The 21,683-nt window shown below is 34.2% G+C and overlaps 2 protein-coding genes across 4 annotated transcripts; one reads left to right on the forward strand and one right to left on the reverse strand.

Moving 5' to 3' along the window:
* The first annotated feature begins 5,111 nt into the window (after positions 1-5,111).
* Positions 5,112-9,607, forward strand: LOC131644516 (uncharacterized). 3 transcript variants are annotated; one of them, XM_058915037.1, is made up of 5 exons: positions 5,112-5,258; positions 5,521-5,778; positions 5,914-7,636; positions 8,238-8,385; positions 8,685-9,607. In XM_058915037.1, exons 3-5 carry the CDS (start codon positions 5,996-5,998, stop codon positions 9,431-9,433), a joined length of 2,538 nt encoding a protein of 845 aa, XP_058771020.1. In that variant the 5' UTR covers positions 5,112-5,258; positions 5,521-5,778; positions 5,914-5,995; the 3' UTR covers positions 9,434-9,607. The 3 variants fall into 3 exon arrangements, with proteins under 3 accessions (XP_058771020.1, XP_058771018.1, XP_058771019.1); XM_058915035.1 differs by having other exon boundaries at positions 5,165-5,359; XM_058915036.1 differs by lacking the exon at positions 5,112-5,258 and having other exon boundaries at positions 5,412-5,778.
* A 1,481-nt stretch (positions 9,608-11,088) lies between these two features.
* LOC131644517 (tetraspanin-20-like) lies at positions 11,089-13,779 on the reverse strand. Its single transcript, XM_058915038.1, has 6 exons — positions 13,451-13,779; positions 12,508-12,607; positions 12,277-12,357; positions 12,062-12,166; positions 11,653-11,835; positions 11,089-11,341 (listed from the first exon to the last, which is right to left on the reverse strand). The coding sequence occupies exons 1-6, from the start codon at positions 13,666-13,668 to the stop codon at positions 11,300-11,302; spliced, it is 729 nt and encodes a 242-aa protein (XP_058771021.1). The 5' UTR covers positions 13,669-13,779; the 3' UTR covers positions 11,089-11,299.
* Positions 13,780-21,683: the final 7,904 nt, after the last annotated feature.

Genomic DNA, 21,683 nt, shown 5'->3' on the forward strand with positions numbered 1-21,683 from the left:
TTAATTTACTACAATTTGGTTTTCCATAGATGTTATAAAAATTGAGTTTTTGAGTGAAATGCATATGATTTGAAACTATAGCAGATTGTTTCGTAGGTACATCTATGAAACACTCTGTTTTTAACATGTTTCGTAGATGTTCCTACGAAAGAGTTGTTGAACTGAAATAGTTTGAATTTTCCAAACATTTACTATGGTTTTAGCGCATCCGTAGATGTACCTACGGAAAGAATCAAATTTTAAAAATAAAAAATATTTTCGAAGATGCATCTACGTACAAAAACTAAAGACATTATTAAAATTTTATCAGATGCCTTAGATATTCACATTATAAGATATTCTCTATTTATATTAGTATATTATAAATTTTGTTTTTTAAACTATAATAATCCAATATGAAATTTATAAAATAAACGCGCATACAGGAAAACCGTAGAAGTGAGGTATTTGGCGCGAATTCTTTGTCAACAACGGCCATGACCCCCACTCCACCATGCAGCGTTCATTCATTGCATCGACGAACGGTCGGTTCCTTCATTCATTCCTTTCGGTGTGCTATCTATACCGAGATCGTATCGCAATGAAGAAAATCGGAGTTTCCCGAATCAACCCTAACGATCCATCTTATATTCGTCAGAAGAAGGCTAAGCTTATTGCTAACGAAAAACAAAACCCTAGAAAATTTTCCAGATTGGAACCAGATCATTCTCACACTCAATTTGAGAAAGAAAATGTTGCAACATGTAAGCTTTAACGCATTGATTGCGTGTATTATTTCATGATATTTGTTAGAATATCATTAGCACTAACACCTCTAAAAAAAAACGTGTCTGTGTTGGTGTTCGAAACTGACACCGACTATGCTTAATTTATTCATTTTTTCAAATTATTATATGTTGTGATTTCAGTGTCCGTGCTTTGTTAGAATTAGAGTTAAATAGTAATCTGAATTTTGTATTGTTTATGTTAAGCATTTGATGTGATTTGGAATTCAGGTGATCCCAAAACTTCTGAGTATGCTTTCTTTAAGAAATTGAAGAAGGATGCAAGTCTCAAATTTTCATCCGGTCTGGTAAAAGAGGATGGTTCGTTATCTTCTAAGAAGTCTGAATCTGGTGAATGTTCTAAAGGTTAGTTTAACTTGACTTATGTATTTGTTTGGATAACCAAATTAATTAAGCGATTTTTATATAAGTGTTTATGTATAAGCAATTTCTATAGCAAAAGATAAAATAAAGTTAATTTGTTTTTCTTACAAGCTATAAGTTGTTTTCATAAGCTATCCTTGAGAGAGCTTATGAAAATAGGTTACGGGCATGTCATAAGTTGTTTTTATAAGTTTTGTCAGAGTCTCAGAAGTCTTATGCCAGTAGAAAAACTCAAATAAATCAATTCAAACAAGATCTGAAACTCTTGGTTTACTAATGTCATTAGCTACTTCCTTTAGCAGAACATTTGTTACATGTTAATGTGTCACTTAATTAAAACTTTGATAAGTTGAGATTTGTTTGATACATGCTTGGATTTCAAGGTTTTATGATGATGGCAAGGACTAACTAACATAAGGAACACAAATTATAGATGTATAGAAACAATCACTTAAAAGGGATATCTTTTATGTTATGCAGAGAGGACTGTTGATGTTAGGGTTGGCACTATGGGCTGCAACTCTTCAAAGATCAATAAAAATTTGTCAACTTTTAAGATGGATTCATTTCTTTCACCTTCTGTTGGAGCTTGGAATAAGTCAGGTGTGTATTAGAAGAGGATTTTATACTTCACTAGCCACAGCAATAAACTGATGCTTATTATCGTTAAGTTTCACAATACAAATACAAAGGAAGCGTGATGCTCATATAATGTTCCTCTATGACTTCGTTTCTTTCTTCTTAAATTATCGGTCTACTCTTATTTACTATTTATTCACAATTGTTTTAGTTTGTATTGGTAGAATTTTTCTATTCTAATTAGCACATGTTTATGTCACGAGTTAAAATGCAAAGCTTTTCGAGTTTCAGTTGAATCGGAGGAATTTAGTCATGTGCTCTAAAAGAAGTTGGAATATTGGAAACTGTTTCCCTCCTCCCTCCGTACTTTCAGTTTTCAGTTTCCTGCTAAACAATAATCCAGTACCAAAAGATCTTTCTTTTTTTCCTCTTGGTGTATGCAGACATGTACTCTATGAGCAGCAAGCTGAAGAGCTCTCAAGGTTTTGGTGACACCAAACCCCAGAGATTTTCACAAGAAGGTTTGATTTTCTTCAAATTGATTGCTTTGATGCTAGGGGGTTTTAGGGGAAAATAATGTGTAGAATTGTTTCAACATATACAGTTTATGTTACTGGGTCTTCAGTGTTAACCTTTGACTGGGTTCCACTCATTTGTTAATCTATCTTTACTTGTTAAACTCATAATCTTAGGGATAATGTGTATTATGCAACTAAAGGCGTTCCAATAGCTTGTGTGAGACACTTTTCTTTGTGGTACTTCAGGAAACCAGAATAAGGATGGAGATATCTTTTCTAGAAAGAGACAGAAACTACGACAGTGTGTTGCAGATACCTTATTTCTTGATACAGAGAAACTATGTTCAAAAGGGTTAGACTAGTTTTTCCATTGATATTGAATAATTTTATCCTTGCCATTTTGAATAAAATCGGGATTTTTCAGGCTTGATATTGTTTCCATGCTTCTTAGTCGGCTGTTTCCTATGAGCACTGACTGCACTGTAAAAAATGTATGTACATTCTTTTAGAAGCCCTTTGTAATGCTATAAATCCTTCCAATGACTTTCCTTCCTTGACAAAAGTGATCCTTCTGTTCAGAAATACGAGGAATCAAATCCAGAAAAAATAGAGACTGCTACCAGATACGATTTACTTGATTATCGAGAGTCGGACTCAGATGTCCAATTTAAGGAGCACTATCTGGTACCTAAGAGGAAATTTCTTGAACTTGAATCAGCCCCATACTTCAATGATCAGCCATTGTCTCCTATGTTTCTTGAATCGGGTGAGAGAGCTACTCCACATACTGAGTTTCTAACATATCACCCTGAGAACTTTCAACCTCGGTACAGTATAACAGCACCTAACTGCAAACGGAGTGGAAGTCCAAGTTTCAGTGCCTCTGTCAAGGGTGACATAACTCTTGCACCTCTGTTTAATGAAAAAGAAAATGCTACCAAATATAGTTTGCTTGATTCTCGAGAGTTCGATTTCCAATGTACAGAACTCCATCAGATACCTAAGAGGAAACTCCTTGAACTTGAATCAAGCTCATGCATCGATGATCATTTGTTGTCTCCTATGGTCCACAGGCCAGTTGAGTCGATTACTCCTCGCACTGAATTTCCAATCTATCCTCGCAAGTTTCAACCTATGTTCAGAACAGAAGCTGAAAGCGAATTTGGTGGAACTCCAAGTTACCTAGACAAGAATGAGTTGGTTACTCCTCACACTGAATTTCAAATCTGTCCTTACAAGTTTCGACCAATGATCAGAACAGAAGCTGAAAGTGAATTTGGTGGAACTTCTAGTTACCCAGACAAGAATGATGTAACTCGTGGGTTTCTGTATTATGAGCAAAAGCATGAAACCTTTTCATTGGATCATTTCAAAGAGCTGGGGAAACTTGAGAGAGAACCAATACCTCTTCTTATGGGAGAAGATTTTAACTGTGAAAAAGATGAGATAAAGTTACCTATCAGTTGTAAGTATGCAAAACCATATCTAGTCCCTGCATTATCAGTTTTAGACCATGGTGAAGAGCAGATATCAAATAATGCATTAGGTGACTTTCACTTTAGCCCCTCATCCTTAATACTCAATAAACCACAGGACTTCAATTCTGTATTAGATTCAGGTTTATTGAGTTATCAAAAATCCCAGTTTGGAAAACATGTTTACGAAGACGACGATGAAGATATGGACACAAATTTCAACCATGCAGCATTGTCCTTGTCACACAATAAACACTGCTTCAAATTTTCAGAAAAGTGCAAGAACGATATTTCATATGTTCAAGACAGCATATACCTTCCACCTTACCATCATTTTCCTTATACAGAAGCCTGGCTTTCGTCTTCACCTAGATGCCTATCCTTAACCAGCTCCCAATCAAATTACCAAACTTCAATTACTAGAAATTTACAGCTACCAGAAAGCGAAAACATGTCTTCACTTTTTCATATTGATGATCATTATGAACCCAAGATCCACGGTGGAGGTGGAGATCACGGGGAGGTTCTATATCATTTAAGTGAAGCCTTTGTTGAAATATATAACTCTTCATTTCTTCATATGTCATTGCAAAGAGACAATGGATGCGCGTTTTCTCTGGACGACCGTGACAATATCAACGACGGAGAGGAAATGCATAACATGCTCCTCTAGAATCTAACATTCTTTGAGGTGTTTAATCACATGTTTTTTGTTAATTTTGGATTACTATACCATTAGTGTGCCTTTTCTGGGAATATTGTTTTTAGAATATGATCTTTTGATAATCATTAACAAGACTCTATCTACAAGTCAAATTGAAAAAAAATTATGGTTGCACAAATATCTATATTTTAATTGATTATCTATGTTTCTCTGATATCTAACAAACTTTACCGTGACTCACTAGAAAAAACTATTTTTGGCATTATATCTCGTGAATGAATAATGCTTTAACATGAAAGATCCTTGCTTAAGTAAACCACAAACTTTAGCTTAAAATTATCTCCAACTTCTTTCCATGGTATCTTTTGGAGTGATCTTCATGCTACTCAAGGTTTGAATTTGGTTACACTTTTCTTAACTACTCTCTATGTGGGGTATGTTGCACATGATTAGTTAATTAAAGTAGATTATTATAGTTGCTTAAGTGAGATTTAGATTTACTGTTAAGTTCTATTTAAAGGGTCACTTTCAATTGCATGTGCAACTTGTACGTCACTCATAAATTAGAAAACGATACATGACCCATTTAATATTTTATTTCCCTGGATTAAAGGCTATCCTGTGATACAATACAAATCTTTTGTATTCACTCCCCAATAAATCCCAAATTTTTGTGTAGCTTGTCACATTAAAGATAGCTCAGACAAATAATTATTGAAAAGTCAAGCTAACAAAATGAGGAAAATTTGTTGGGCCTCAACTAATTTTACTTCTTTTTTCTGTTTACTTGTTTATATACCTTTCTTGTTATCTTTACTCACTTTAAGGGATCTGCTTTAAAAGTATCTCTTTTTCTTATGACACTGTCTATTTGGTAATCATTCATATTCATCTTTGAAATGATATAGACAAAATGTCACAAGTTCCCCTACTATTTAAGTCAAGAAACTCATTTTGTCAATATATTCCGAAAGTGTAATATGATTTCATTAATTTTCTTTATTCTATATATCATGACTTACTCAACATTTATGTTATCTTTTCTTTTCAATATTATTTGGCCATGGTTAGGTGACTGAATTTTTTATTATATTATTCGCCTATAAAATTGTAATAACTTTTTGTTTTTGTTTCAGTGCCTAATTCTGCTATCAAACATCGCAGTTGAACTTGTAACTAAAATTCCATAAAAAAAAAAAAAAAAAAGTAAGGAAAAAGATCTAAATCAATGGTAGTTATATGAAAACTTTTTACAAAGAGAGTGACAAAGGAAGAAAAAGTGACAGAGACAGAGACAGAGGAAGAAGGACAACAAGCCCCTACATCTCTTTCTCTCTCTTTAGCTGATCTGTATCTTTGTGTCTCATAAGTAGCATTATGCTACCAAGTTGGAGGTTTCTGAATTGTTTTTAGTTTTTTTGTTTATTTCCAAGTTGTCTTTAATAGTTGTCTTTGTGATTTGTGTAGTTAAGATATTGCTATGCTGTTATATTATTCCCATAATCATATATTTCCTTATTTCCATGCAGCTTCTTCACTTAAAACACTATCATCAAGATAGAAAATTAATGGAGCACCTGTCATCAAGATGTGCATAGAATAGACCAAGAAATGTCAAAAGAAAAAAACTCCAAGCACAATCCATCAAATCTAGTAGCCAAATTAATGGGGCTTGAGACCCTTCCAAAGGGAGAGTCTAATTTATCAAAAGATTATTCTCCAGACATTTATGGTCATCTAGGGTGGCCATTGAAACATAGGAAGGTGGAAGATAGGTTTATGATGTGTAATAAGGAAATGCTTCATGGAGTTCATCATTCAAGCACAGAACAGGTTGATTACATAGATGGATATGAAACATGGCTGGATTCTCATAGAGGAAGGTGGAGGGATGATTTTGATGAGGGGAAAATGGCTCTTGTTCGTCAGAAATTCATCGAGGCAAAGAGTATGTCGACACACGAGGCTCTGCGGCAGTCGAAGCAATTTCAAGATGCATTGGATATTTTAAGCTCAAACAATGATCTCTTGGTCAGGTTTTTGGATTCACAAAAGCTTTATCAACTTCCGTCTACTCCACCAGACGAAGCAAATCGCATTACCCTTATCAAACCTTTGAAGATGTTTGGAAATGACAAATCTTCTGGAAAGAGTAAGAAGAATGATAGATTGATTAGAAAACCAGCAAATTCTGATCAAACAACTGTGAGGGAGAATATTAATCGTGGATACTCTCCGGAGTCTACTCGAATAGTGGTATTGAAGCCTAGTCCTGGAAGGACTCATGATCTTAAGTCTATGGTTTCTCCGAGAACTCAATCACCTCAAAGTTTCTATCAGGGAAATAGCAATGATGATGTACTTGAATCCATAAGAGATTGTAAAGAGATTACATTGCAAATGCATCCTAATGATAAAACTTTACATTCTTCAGTATTTTCCAGTGGCTATTCAAGTGATGAGAGCTTATTTGACAAATCTTATCATGATTTGGAAGCTGTGTCACCAATGCCAAGGCATTCATGGGATTGCATCATCAATGTATGTGGAAGTCCTTATTCTACACAATCCTTGGGTCGTGCAACGTGTTCTCCCGAATCATCGGTCTGCATAGAGGCAAAGAAACGGCTTTCCGAAAGATGGAACGTGATAACATCTGTTGAAAAAGGTCATCAAGAACAAAGCTGCGTGACAGGAAACTCTACTCTCGGTGAAATGCTTTCTCTTTCCCTCGTAAAAAAATCGGTAACATCTGAGGTTGAAAGTCCTAATAAACACCAAGAAGAACCAAGCAAATCTGTTTCTTGCAGTCAATCTTTCAATGAAGAAGGGAGCATGAATGATTCTCCTCAAAATGTTTCTCTGTTAAGTTCTGTTCCTGCTTCTTCTACTGTCTATGAACCCGGCCTTGGCGTTGACGCTGACAAAGAACACGGCTCCAAGGTGGTGGCAAAGTCAAAGAGAAAGAGATCATCATTTAAAGGGAAGGTTGCAAGTTTCTTGTTTTCTATGAGTAAAAAATCAACCAAGAAAAAATCTAGCCCATCTCAATCAAAAGACGAATCTGAATCGGCTGTCACCGAAACATCGATACCGCAAGTAAATTCGCCTGGAGTCCTTGGAGATAATGTGTCTCAAAGCTTTAATGTTGGTGAATTTGAAGAATCTATTGCAGCTAAATGTGAATCATTAGGCAAAACTTCAACAGATTCAGTCTCTAGTGGACAACAAGAAGACATGATTACACTAGAGGTAACCGCTAGCTACAATTGTTTTGCAAATTTCAACATATTATTCATAGTTCATTATGCAATTTTTTTAGTGATTGCTTTTTAGGATCTATTTGAAATTTAACCTTTATTTAGGATCTTCTAGCAAATTGTAGTTTTACCTTGACTTGTTGGATAGCATCAACAAACAGTCCTTAATTGTGAAATCCTAAGTTTGATATCTCTGTCTCTTCTCTTCCCAACTACTAGAATTATTACATCCCTCAATGTGTGTTGGAATGGTGAAGCAAATGAATCTTGTTTTAATAAACATTCTTTGTGTACCTTAAGATAATTAATAGAAGTAGCTTTTATTGGTCAGCACATATCCTATAGGCTAGGGAACTACCTCTTGAATACTCCAGAATTTTAATATGTATACCTTCATTAAAAATACTTGCTTTTGGTGTAAAAGATATCATTAAATAGAGTAAAATTGATTAATTTTTACTTATATTTTAGACCATCAAATTCCCAAACAATTTGTGCTATCTGAATACACACTTTCCGAAACATTGAGGTTTTTTTTAGTAGTTTATCATAGAAACATAGAAATTAAATCTTTGATTTGTTTGTTTTCACAGCCTGGATCAAGTGAGTCAAAGCTTGTGGTGCTAGAGGTTTCAACTGAGAAACAGGATCAGCCTAGTCCAATCTCAGTGTTAGAATCTACATTTGAAGATTACCATACAGCTCATGATTCCTTGCAATGCATGAAAAGTGGTCACATGGGTAATGCTTAGGCCTTACCTCTGTTTTTATCAGTATCTTGCCATTCAAAGAAGCTCTTATTTTATAGAATTTAAATCTTAAACTATTTGCTACTGTTTATAAAAAAAATATTTACACCGTCAATCAATCACTATTATCAGATCATTATAATGCATGAGTTTATTATTCTCTCTTTTTCTAAAGTCACATATATGATTGATTGTCATTGACGGTGTAGATTTTTTCATGATTTAGCGAAATTAAACTCTTTTATTATTATTATTTTCATCGTCTGAATGTGGCTTATCTTACACGTATAGAATCGCTGGAACCTCTGAAGTCCAATTTAATTGACAAATCACCACCTATAGAATCAGTAGCTAGGACCCTATCATGGGATGATGATTCTTGTGGAGAGTTAACAAGTCCTTATTATCCATTAAAACCTTTAAGGACTTCTTCCTTAGAGACCAAGTTAGAGGAACATGAATGGCTTCTTTTAGTCCAAAAACTACTATCAGCATCTGGACTTGATGATGATGATGATGATCAAGAACAACAGTATGACTCATTCCACACAAGATTTCACTCCCTTGAAAGCCCATTGGACCCATCATTGAGGGACACATATGCCAACATAAATGACAACAAGGACAATACTCAGCCTCTTAATGAGGCTAAGAGAAGGAAAATGAGGTCAAATCAGAAACTTATATTTGATTGTGTTAATGCTGCACTACTGGAAGTTGTTAGTTGTGATGATGGGTCAGGGAATTACTTCAAGATGTACAGTGGGACCAACAGAAGGCCCTTCAACTTCCAAGAGGGTTATTGTTTGATGGACCACATTGTGGCCTATATGAAGGATTTAATAGCAAATGGGATGAGGTTTGTTTGGGGTGGGGACAGTCACAGCCTGGTTGTAGAAAATGTTGTTAGGAAAGAGGTTGTGCATGTTGGGTTGGTTAAGGTTATGAGAAAAGAGATTGAGGCTTTGGGGAGGGAAATAGAAGAAAATATTATCGAAGAACTCATGGAGAATGTTGTGCTTGATATTACAAGCAGATGAGGGTTTTCTCAGTATTGTCAATAGCAGAACGTAGTGTCACTGTTATTTGACAACACTTGTTTTATGCTTGTAATTTTAAATAAGTAAATGAATATTAATGTAATGTTACTCAATTATTGTTGCATTTGTTATATATCCATATGGCCCTCTTCACCTAATTTATTAAGTGCCACTAAAGTAACTTGTACTCATTTCATATTAATGACTCTATGACTTACAGAAAAATAATTAGCTATGCAAAGCTAATGTACATTGGTACAGCAACAGAGAAAAATTGTTTCCTCATTTACATTGAAACCGCAATATAATTTCACTGTCACAAAAGTCGTGTATTAGTACTATAACAATTTAGCCATAACATAAACCATCAGTATAATTAATATGCAGCATGCACGGTGGAAGATAACTAGTTGAAGTAGTTTATTCAGTATTAAATGTGTAGTCTTTTTTTTTTTTTCCAGCTAGAATTCATTAGCATGAGATTGTCCAACCAAAACACACATGGGGTGTCTGTCAAGAAATGAAAAGTTTGTGGTCCAAGAAATGAAACACATTGATACTCCTTCAAATTTCTTTGATATCTTGTCATATATCTAGGAAGAGTGTTTTAGAGACTGGAGAAAAAGATTACTTGAAAGAAGGTTAACAAGTTGAAAAGTAGTTCCAACATAAATAGCAATTTTACTAGTACACAAATCCTATATCAACGGCCAAAACCGATATTACTAGGTTGGACATCAGCAACGTTCAAACCCTGGCTCTCACAGTTGTGTGTGTGGATTTCTAATAGTTATTACCAGTTCATCTATAGATTAAAAAAAATAGCAATTTACTAACATGTAAATATAATACTGTATATTTATATTTCTATCTCATACTGTTTATCTTCTTCACTTTATATACTTATGTATAAACATCACTTCTCTTTCAGAAAAGATGTTACAGTTTTTACTTTTACAATTTACATAACTTGAGGAACATGGGAGAGAAAAACATAAGCAATGAGAGCCTTACAAACATAGTAACCCTTTACAGCCTGAAGTAGCTGTAGTAAAAAGGGTCAAATGTTTTTCCAAGTGGACAAAAGTATGAGAACATTCCTCAACAACAATTTGACAGGAAATTTCTAACTGCACTAGAAGCCAAAGTTATGGAATATCTTAAAGATCGGAGAACAGCCAAAAATCATGTGATAGCATTGTGGACAGTTTTTCACAAGTCAAGATCTGTTACTTCAGTTCAGTACATCCTTGAGATCCTAAATTGCAGGTGAATCTCAGTTTCTCATATATTTAACATCATACTGTACTATTGCAGACACGAATTATCATTTCTCCATCAAACAAAAAAAGGGAGAAGAAGCTTTTGCTTGTGCTTAACCTGTGTACTATTCCTTTTGAATAATGGTTGGTGTCATGAACTGACATACTATTATAAATTTCATTTGCGTTGCTTTAAGTTATAAGTTGAGTATTAAATTTTCTTAATACAAAGCAAGTTCTGACAACAGCGCGCATATTTTTACAATCCAGAAACATTGAACCAAGTATTTGAATTCTCCACAAGTTTTTCTATCCGCACGGCAACATTCAACACACCAATCAAGCTTCACCAAACTCTGTTTAGCACTGAGTTTCTCGACAGAAAAACAAAAATTGAAGGCGGGCAAATGTAAGAATTAACGATTAGTATCCTCGGCTTTATTATATACAGTTACAAAATCTCAAACCACAAACCAAAGGAAGGAGAGGTGTGTTTTTGGAGTAAATGAAAAAGGAAACATTTAAACAAAAGATATACATATGTACTAATACATCGACACCTCACTGAATTGCTTGACCACTAGTAGCACCCATTGCCTAGAACTCACGCTTCGTAGATGTTCTTTTCGCCATTGTTCAATCCGTACTGCAGACATGAAATGATAATACCGACGTTACTAACGTTAAATAACACCAATGCAATCGAGCAGAATCCGTAACCTACTGACAGAAATAGTAGTATATAAAAAGTCCACTGATTTATGCAAAATATTTGTTTATCCATTCTGTTATGAGTCACATATTAGAATAGTTGATATTCATAGATATCAAAACAACTTTCAAGTTTTGGTAGTTTATAGTTGATATTAAAAGCTCAGCCTTCCTTTTAACAAACTCTTGACGAAATTACGAATTATTATCCACAAAACTAACAATTTAAACCTCAGAGTAGCATACCTTCTCTCTCATCCGTGAGCTCCAAACGTCAGAGTGGCTTGAACCAGATGTTTGGCCAGGCTGAGGAATTAGTAGGGGCTCCCTACTTCTACCCCTAACATCATATTCCTCATCATCGTCAAAATCTTCTCTTCTAGTAGAAACTGAGGCTCGCAAAATTAATGCTACCAGTAGCGATAATGCCTGAGGTTGAAAAAATAAAATCGTAATTACAGCAAGGGATGATAAAGGAAACCCAGATAATGCTTTACATTCATGCCGAGCAATTATTATATGATTCATTAGGCTGTTAATTAAAACCATTATCATGGTAACAGAAGCAATATGCTGTAAATTTAAAACAAAAAAGTCATAGCAATCTCCTTGTAACTTCTAACAAGTAACAACACACACACAGAAATGAATATACCTGAACTACAAGAACAGCAATGCCAACCCATCTACATATATCTTGATTATCTTCAATGAAAGATCGAAGGCTCTCAAGTTGACCGGTTGGCTCAACCGGAATATCCTATAAAGGCAATAACCAACATGCTATAGTCATTAGAAAAAGGCATAGATGATAAAATAACTAATGCAACCGTGTTTATCAAGAGAGTACGGGGTGATGAATGTACGAACCTCTTGCCAATGATGATCAATTGCAATGAATCCCACTAAAGCAGCCTCAAGTAGAACAAGTACGGTGATGAGTAGAGTGTACTAGCATTTTCAAAAGGTCAAGGAATGAAAAAGAAAATTGGAACAAAATAAAAATAATTAGAAGTGAAAAACACGATAATTTTCCCAGCATTAATAGATTGACAAAACTAAGATATGAAAATAAATATAACTCTGCTATAAGTAGGATACAAAACACAAGCAGCAACCATTAATAATCTCAGCTGCAACACAACCAAAGAAAGCAATGCAGCACACCAATATTCCCACACACATGAAAGCATAGATGAACCTATCATCATCAAGTGAAAAACATGGTTAGCATAGAACTAAATTTAAACACCAAATAAACAGCTTAAAATACAAATCCACAAAGAAGCAATGCAGGTTAATTAATACTCCCTCAATTCCTTATTATAAGCAAATTTAAGCTTTTTAGATTCATTGAATAACTGCTTATCTAATCAATATATAAACCAGATACATTCGTTATTCAATAAATAAATCTAAAAAATCAAAATTTGCTTATAATAAAGAAAGAAGGGAGTATTTCATATTGACACCCCCATTTCACTAGAGATACTCTAACTTGATTATGATTAAATTGGTAAACCAAAATATTCTCTGCACATAACTGCAAAAACTAATCCTCACAATCAAGCATGAGAAAAACTCCTTCTAGCGTAATTTGTTTTATTCACAAGCAAATCACATGGAACCCTAAACGACTAGCTTAAACGATCCAAGCCCCTTTCACTCAAATCAACTCGTGTTGGTAAAAATTGTTACAAATTTTACTACAACTTTCATAATCTCCCAATTCAAAAAGTAAATCAAAGCAAAAATCAAAAATAGAAACATAAAAAACTAATTTCATTTTGAGAATTACTCCTCCTAGGCCCCAGCATGAAAGTAGTTGATTATTACTAGTAAAATTAAAAAATTTAATAAAGCATTTATTACACCTAATAATACCCAAATCATAAAAAAAACAAAATCATTTCATTTATTACGCCTATTATCACAAATCACAATCACAACAACCAGTCACAATAATAATAATAACAGCAACAATAAATCTCTAAAAACAAAAAAGTTAAATTTCATTTTAGAAATGAATGAAATAGAAACTGACCATGGAGCGGGAAGGTTGATATCAGAAACGAAATGATGCGAAAGGGAACGAGGAAGGGAGATTGAGAAATGGGGAAGAGGCGGTTGAGGAGAGAAATGGTCCCATTGATTGAGCATCCATATGGAATAGAGAAGAATGGAAACACCAACAAATGCTTGAAGAAAATTCAGAAATTTCAGAACGAAAGCTAACGAAAAATGGCAACAATTGGGTCGCATGTTAGGGTTCTTGTTCTTAGCTTTTTATTTCTGAATTTTGATTTAGAAACAAAAATTTCAGATCTTAGATATCACTTTTCTATGTTACCCAAATTGTTTTTCCTTAGCTTTTTTTTTCGACTTTATGCTTTTATTTAACTTTTTTTATTATAAAGAAGTGCTTTTTTTTTTGGTTTCTATAAATAACATCTCTGAAAAATGTATATATATATATATATATATATATATATATATATATATATATATATATATATATATATATATATATATATATATATATATATATATATATATATATATATATATATATATGTATATATATATATATATATGTATATATATATATATATGTATATATATATATATATGTATATATATATATATATGTATATATATATATATATATGTATATATATATATATATATGTATATATATATATATATGTATATATATATATATATGTATATATATATATATATATGTATATATATATATATATATGTATATATATATATATACATGTATATATATATATATACATGTATATATATATATATACATGTATATATATATATATACATATATATATATATATATACATATATATATATATATACATATATATATATATATACATATATATATATATATACATATATATATATATATATATATATATATATATATATATAAAATTGATTGATTTTTTTAAAAAAAGAATTAAATAAAAAATGCAGAATGCGTTAAAAGTTGAGGCAATTACAATACAAAAAAGGAACCTGCGGCATGAACGACCATTGTTTGAGTTTGCTTCCAGTTTAAGGGATTTAGAAAATGTGGTTTTCAGTTTTGGCACAAGAATCTTTTCATAGTATAATAAACTATTCTAAATAATAATTGATTTATTTTATTTTTATTTTTTTATTGACACATAAGATTTAATTTGATAAAATATTAAAAACAACTTCTATTTTTGAATCAATGTTTGGTTTTTCTATTAAGGCAAATCAAGTCTTGTGGAATTGAATAGTGTATTAAATACGCAAAAATATTTGATGTGCGAAACAAATAATAATAGGGTTAATGAACTTTTTCGTCCCTTTAAATATTTCAAATTTCATTTTTAGTCCCTCCAAAATTTTCCTTCAAGAAATCGTCCCTTTAAAATTTTTCTTCTGAACTATTGGTCCCTAACGTCAAATTTCGTAGCTAATTGGTGGCTAAAATCATAGCTAATCTCTAGTAAATTTGACGTTAGGGACCAATAATTTAGACGAAAATTTTTTAAGGGATGATTTCTTAAAGGAAAATTTTGGAGGGACTAAAAACAAAATCTGCAATATTTAGAGGGATCAAAAAGTTCATTAACCCATAATAATATAGTTAGAATAAAAGATTAAATATGTTTAACGTTCTCTTTTATAAAGAGGAAAAAGCAATTACTTTATTTCATTAGTAATAGCAGAGTGTATACATGTTGGTACATCGGTAAACACCTGAAAATTAGCAAAAGATGTAGTCGCCCGAGCTAATAATATATGAGCAATTTCATTAGTTTGTCTCCTAATGAACTTAACATGAGAGTTCTTAAAAAAAGATGTTAGTAACTGTTTACATTCGAGAGTAATAGCACCACAATCTGTATTGTTAGGATGGGACCTATTCATATTTTCCACAACGCTTTTAGCATCCAACTCAAAATCCACACTATCATAACCAAGTGTATGCACCCATTTGATAGTAGATAGAAGCCCCATAGCTTCCCCAACAGCAACTTCAGTGATAGGGGAGAACCATTATGTCCTAGCTGCGATAAATAAACATTTATCGTCCCTGATAGAAGCACCTATATCCACTTTGTTATTAGAGAAAAAAAGCATCAATATTGCATTTGAGACGATCAACCGACGATTTACTCCAAGCAAGAGCAACTGAAGAATGAACATAGGAGTTATATGTAGTCCTAGACTATTGGGTTTTTCTCCACCCGAGTAACAAATGCTTAGCATGATTACAAATATCATCTTTAGCATCTTCTATTTTGTTCCATATCAGATTATTTCTGCACTTCCATAAAATCCACAAAATAGTAGAAAAAATGGCTTGTTCCTCTTGGTTGGCAACCTGCAAAAAGGAGAATAAAGTTGAAGCAACATGTACATGGGAATCCTGAATAAGATGTAATTTCGTCCATAATCTCACACTTTCCCAACACTATATACTTTTAGAGCATTGTAAAAATAGATGATGATTGTTCTCTTCTTCAATCCCACAGATACTACAGGTAACCGGGCAATTTGCTCCTTTATCTCCAAGCCGCACTCTGGTAGGAATAGAGTTTCTACACAACCGCCACACAAAAAATTTAACTCTTGGTGGAATTTTTAAATTCCAAAGTAAATCTCAATTACCAACTACTCTAAGATGAGAGGTGTTAATAACCTCATGAACACAATAGCAGTACGCACTTCTCACGGAGTAATTACTATTAACATCAAACTTCCGAAAGATTTTATCCAAATGGATCGCTTCAAAAAGCAGTGTGTTAAGCACTTTGTCTGCGGCGTCACTCCCAACTAATGGAAAAATCAAATCGGGAAACCAAGACTTGGAGTTAGGACTCATTAAGTCCGCAACTTTCAGCCTGGTTATCTCAGGATTATTCTGCCACAGATTACTCAGGGAGGTGTCGTCATGTAACCAATCATGTCCCCTAACGGGAATATTTTCTCCCGACCCAATACTCCACTTACACCCTCCTCGAATCACGAATTTCGAACTCCAAATGCTCCTCTAAACATAACTTGGATTATGCCGAATACTTGAATCCATAAAATCGTTGTTGGGAAAATATCTTTCTTTAAACAGTCTAGTAACAAGATTCTTAGGATTTTTCATGAGGTTCCAAGCTTGTTTACCTAGCATAGCATAGTTGAAAGCACTGAGATTTCTAAAACCCATGCCTCCATCTCTCTTTAACATGGATAATTTATCCCATGAAAGCCAATTCAAACCTTTACCTCTATTTCGGTTATGACCCCGCCAAAAAGAACTCATCATTCTCTCTATCTCGTCATTTAACGATGGCAGTAATAAAAATATGCTCATAATATACAAAGAAATAGCCTGTAACACAGATTTGATGAGAGTTTCTCTACTAGCTTGAGAAAGGCTTATAATACTCCAAGTGTTAATCTTTTGCCAAACTCTGTCTTTAATAAACTTGAAAGTTGCTTTCCTACTTCTTCTAATCATAGATGGAACACTGAGGTACTTACCCGTCTCTAACACTTGCTGAACTCCTAAACAATCAGCCAGCATGTTTTTAACATCCGTAGAAATTTTCCTGCTACAGAAGAGCTCAAATTTTTGCAAGTTGATAGATTGACTAGAAGCCTCTTCATAAGTGACTAGAATATTCTTGATCTCATCTGCTTCCTTCTGAACAGCTTTGAAGAACAAAAAGCAATAATCTGCAAACAGTAAATGGGATATAATCTAGGCATTTTTGCAAATTTTTGAAACATGAATATCTCCTCTGGCTTCTACTTTCTTAATCAGACCAGTAAGACCTTCAAAGCAAATAATGAAAAGATAAGGGGATAGGGGATCCCCTTGCCTTAAGCCTCTGCCCGGTATAATTAGCCCAACCTTATTACTATTCAAGTTCACCGAGTATTCAATAGTTTCCACACATAGGATAATCTACTTAACCCATCTTTGGCTGAACCCCATGGTAATGAGAACCTCCCTCAAGTAACTCTAGTCGATCATGTCATAAGCTTTACTAATGTCAAGTTTTAAAGCAATGTCTCCCACCTTACCCTTTGTTTTAGCCTTCATGTGATGCACCACTTCGATTGCCGCCATGGCGTTATCTACAATAGATCTCCCAAGAACAAAAGCCGACTGGTTTTCAGAAACGCATTTATGTAATACTCTTTTCAAACGGTTTGCGAGAACTTTGGCAATAATTTTGTACACCATGTTGCAAAGTGCTATCGGTCCCCATTCTCTAAGAGAGGTTTGCAGTTCATCTTTAGGAATTAGAGTGACATTTTTCATTTTGAGGCTTGGAGGAAAGGCACCAATATCTAACCACAAAACATTAGCAGTATGAATTTCTGAACCATAAATAGTGTAGTTTCTCTAAGATTGGCATGCATTTCGGTAAAACCAACCTAGATGAAACATGTTGAATAAATTGCCATATCATACGGTTTTCAACATGTTTAACAAGATGTCACAACATGACAGGTATGACATCATGTTTACTGGAGCGTGTTTGATGGAGCTAATCTGTCAAATATATCAGCTGTTTTATTAGCTACAGAATATTGTGGAATATTCATTTAGCTTATGTGTTTCCAAGATCGATTTAATTAGAGATATTTGTTGGTTTTCACAATCTCTATAATTGGAGACAATTTAGGAAATATTGGATTAAAAACCTATTTTCTTGGAGATCAAGCAACAGACTTTGTACAACCTCCTTGCTGCAGTTTTAGGCCCAATTCAGTCAATACTAATTCTATAAATAGACTGGCCTAAACCTAGTTTTGAGTGGAATGGATATTTGTATTTTTAGAGTTCTATGAATCCTTATTTTGGTTGTGTTGTAAGTTCCATGTTTGTTCATTAACAAACCTATAGGTGTTGAATGTTATTTAATCTTCGAAGCTGTTAAGCAAGGAGCGTAGTGTCAATTCTCATAAGCTTTTAGGCATTGAGGATTGTGTGTCTTGGAATAGTGTCTTTTACTTTTAATTGTTTGTGGTGTTTATCACAGGTTGTGACTGTGGGGATTTGAGGAGGGCCTCATACCTAGGTGAGTCTTAGGTAGAAGTCATAGGAAGGATATTGATTAAGTGAGAAGTTGTAAACGGGGGAGTTTAACTTCGAATTGATACTATCATATATTGATTTCATCCCTGGCTTGGTAACCCCTAGAGTAGGAAGGTTGTTCCGAACTGGGTAAACAATTTCTTGTTTCTTTTACCTTTCTGCATTATTTTTCGTTACTGCTGCCATCTTGTTCCATAAAATTTATCAACAGATATTTGTGTCGTGACATCTCAATCGACATCACATATCTGATACCAGAATTTCAATTGTATCAGAGCAGGCATCCTGCTCTGCATCTGGGTGAGATCTAGGGAAGTTACTTTCTGGTACGATTGAAATGGAAGGAGGATTTTTGAACAGACCACCTGTTCTGGATGGAAGCAATTATGACTACTGGAAACCTCGTATGGTGGCCTTCTTGAAATCCATAGACAATAGGGCTTGGAAGGCAGTTTTGAAAGGATGGAAGCATCCCGTTGTTGTGGGAGCAGATAAACAACCCACTATTAAGCTAAATCCTGAAGAAGACTGGGAGAAATAAGAGGATGAACTAGCTCTTGGAAATTATAAAGCCATAAATGCCATCTTCCATGGAATTGACAAGAACGTCTTTAGGCTGGTGAACACATGTGAAGTAGCCAAGGATGCATGGGAAATTCTTAAAATTACTCATGAAGGTACATCCAAAGTGAAGATGTCAAGACTCCAGCTGCTAATCACTCAATTTGAGAATCTAAGAATGAAGGATGATGAAAGTATTCACGACTTTCATATGAATGTTCTTGAGATAGCTAATGCCTCTAGTGCATTAGAAGAAAAGATACCAGAAGAGAAACTGGTGAGAAAGATGCTCAGGTCCCTTCCCAAGATATTTAACATGAAGGTGACTACCATCGAAGAAGCTCAAGACATTAACCTGATGATATTGGATGATCTAGTAGGATATCTTCAAACGTTTGAGTTAAGCATCAATGATAGAGCTGAAAAGAAGAACAAAAGTATAGCTTCTTTTGTAGCCAACACTGAAGATGGAAAGGAGGAATGTGGTATGGGTTCAGATGAAGGAATATCCAATGTCATAGTACTGCTTGGGAGACAATTTAACAGGGTGATAAAGCAGATGGGCAGGAATCCAAGATCAAATGTCTAGAACAACTCATCTGACATTCACAATTTGAATGATGCTGGAAGAAGGAAAGCTGAAAAAAATTCTTCGCAAGAAAAGGGTATACAGTGCTATGAATGTGAAGGTTTTGGACACATTAAACCCGAGTGTCCTACATATCTTAAGAGACAGAAGAAGGGCCTATCCGTAACTTGGTTTGAAGAAGAATCTGAAAGTGATCTTGAAGACGAATCTGCCAAACATGTAAACCCTTTAACAAGCATATGGACATCTGATGATGGTGGTTCAACATATGATGATCTAGCTGCATCATACAGAAAGTGGTGTCTCAAAAGTGCTGAATTGAGTCAAGAAAGGGAGAAACAAAAAGGTCTAGTATGCCAATTGAATGCAGAAAATAAAGAACATCTAAGGACTATCACTGGATTGGAAGAAGAGGTGAGCTCTCTAAAGTTTAAACTTGACAAAGTTCAAAAGTCTGGTAGAAGATGTAAAATCAAATGTCTCAACATCTTGACAATAAGAGTATGGCCTTTGCCTCGACCTTGGAAAATTCAAAAACCAAATAAGAGATGACCCCTGAGAGCTCGTCTGATGATATGGCTCTATTGAGAAAGCAATTCAACAACATAGCAAGAAAGCCCAAGTTGAATCAGGAAGGGTATGGACAAGGAAGAAAAATCATACACCTCAAGAATCATGAGAGAGGCTCAGATGTATCATGGTCAGGGGAAAGATTCAAAAGAGAAAACATAAAGAAAACAGTCAAACAGGAAAATGTCATGACTGAAGCATGAGAATTTGACAAAGAAATTAATGAGTTTGATACTGAGTCATATATTGGAGAACTTACTATAAGTGTACTTGCAACAGGACTCTCAGAGACGTGCTTAGAAAATGAAAAACTACGTAAGAGAGTAATAGAGTACATAAATGTTACTGCTCTACTGCAGGATAAGAAAGAGAAACTTCTGGCAATCATTGAAGATCTTAGAGAAGATGGTGTATTGGTAAACTCAAATCAACACAACATGACTCAAATGAGAAGAAGGTCAAGTGCCGGTACCATTATGAAATATGAGAATTGTTGAAATGAAAAAATCACTGAGAAAACCAGGAATTTTGACTCTAGAGGCCAAGTTATTGAGGAGGCCCCTCAAAGGCAGAAGCAAAAGATGTCGAGACCTGTGTCCCAACATCTGAAGATAGCAAAGAAAAGTTACGATAGCCCTCAACATAAATACCTGAAATGCGATCACTGTGGCAAGTTTGGTCATTCAAAGGCTGTATGCTACAATTTGATTGGATATCCCAAACGAGTGTTGCCTCATTAAAGGAAACATACTAATATGAATCCAAAGGCAAAGAAAGTTTCCATCCATGGGACATGTGTGAAAACTGTGTCTTGAGATATAAGCCATGCTATGTATGGAAGAAGATCCAAGTCTATGAAGACTGAAGGCTCAAGAGGAAAGAAAGATGCAGGTGTCATGCGTGATAACCTCTCTAAGGCCAAGATGGTGAGTTCTGACAGAAAGAAGTATGAGGATTCCAAAGTCATATTTCGCAAGGTACAAAAGGAAGAGAACTGTGACCTGACCAGGTCCAAGGAGATAATGGACTCTACAGATATGATCACTAGTGACTCTATCAGAAAAGAGAACACTTTTAAGACAATGATAACACGAAAATATATTGTATATTTGATTTGATTAACATAAATTATGTCTTTATTTTGCTTTAATATTGTATTAGTTTATTTTAGTATTATGCTGGTATTCTCGTTTTATTTCAGGTATTTAATTTCTCCCGAGTTCGATTAAAAAGAAGAAGAAATAAAGTATTTTCGAAGGATTATTCGGTGAAGAAATAAAGAAATGCGAAAGCCCGATTGGAAGCCCATTATTTATTAAAGAAAAGAAGAGAAGAAAAAAATTTAAAAAATATATAAAGAAAGAAAGTGGGGGCGCCCACCCTCTAGCCAAGGGGCACCCACCCTACGCGATGCATCAAAGAGGTGTGAGGAAGGGAGAAGAGCGCCCG

The sequence above is a fragment of the Vicia villosa genome, linkage group LG1 (assembly GCF_029867415.1).
Source record: "Vicia villosa cultivar HV-30 ecotype Madison, WI linkage group LG1, Vvil1.0, whole genome shotgun sequence".
NCBI lineage: Eukaryota > Viridiplantae > Streptophyta > Magnoliopsida > Fabales > Fabaceae > Vicia > Vicia villosa.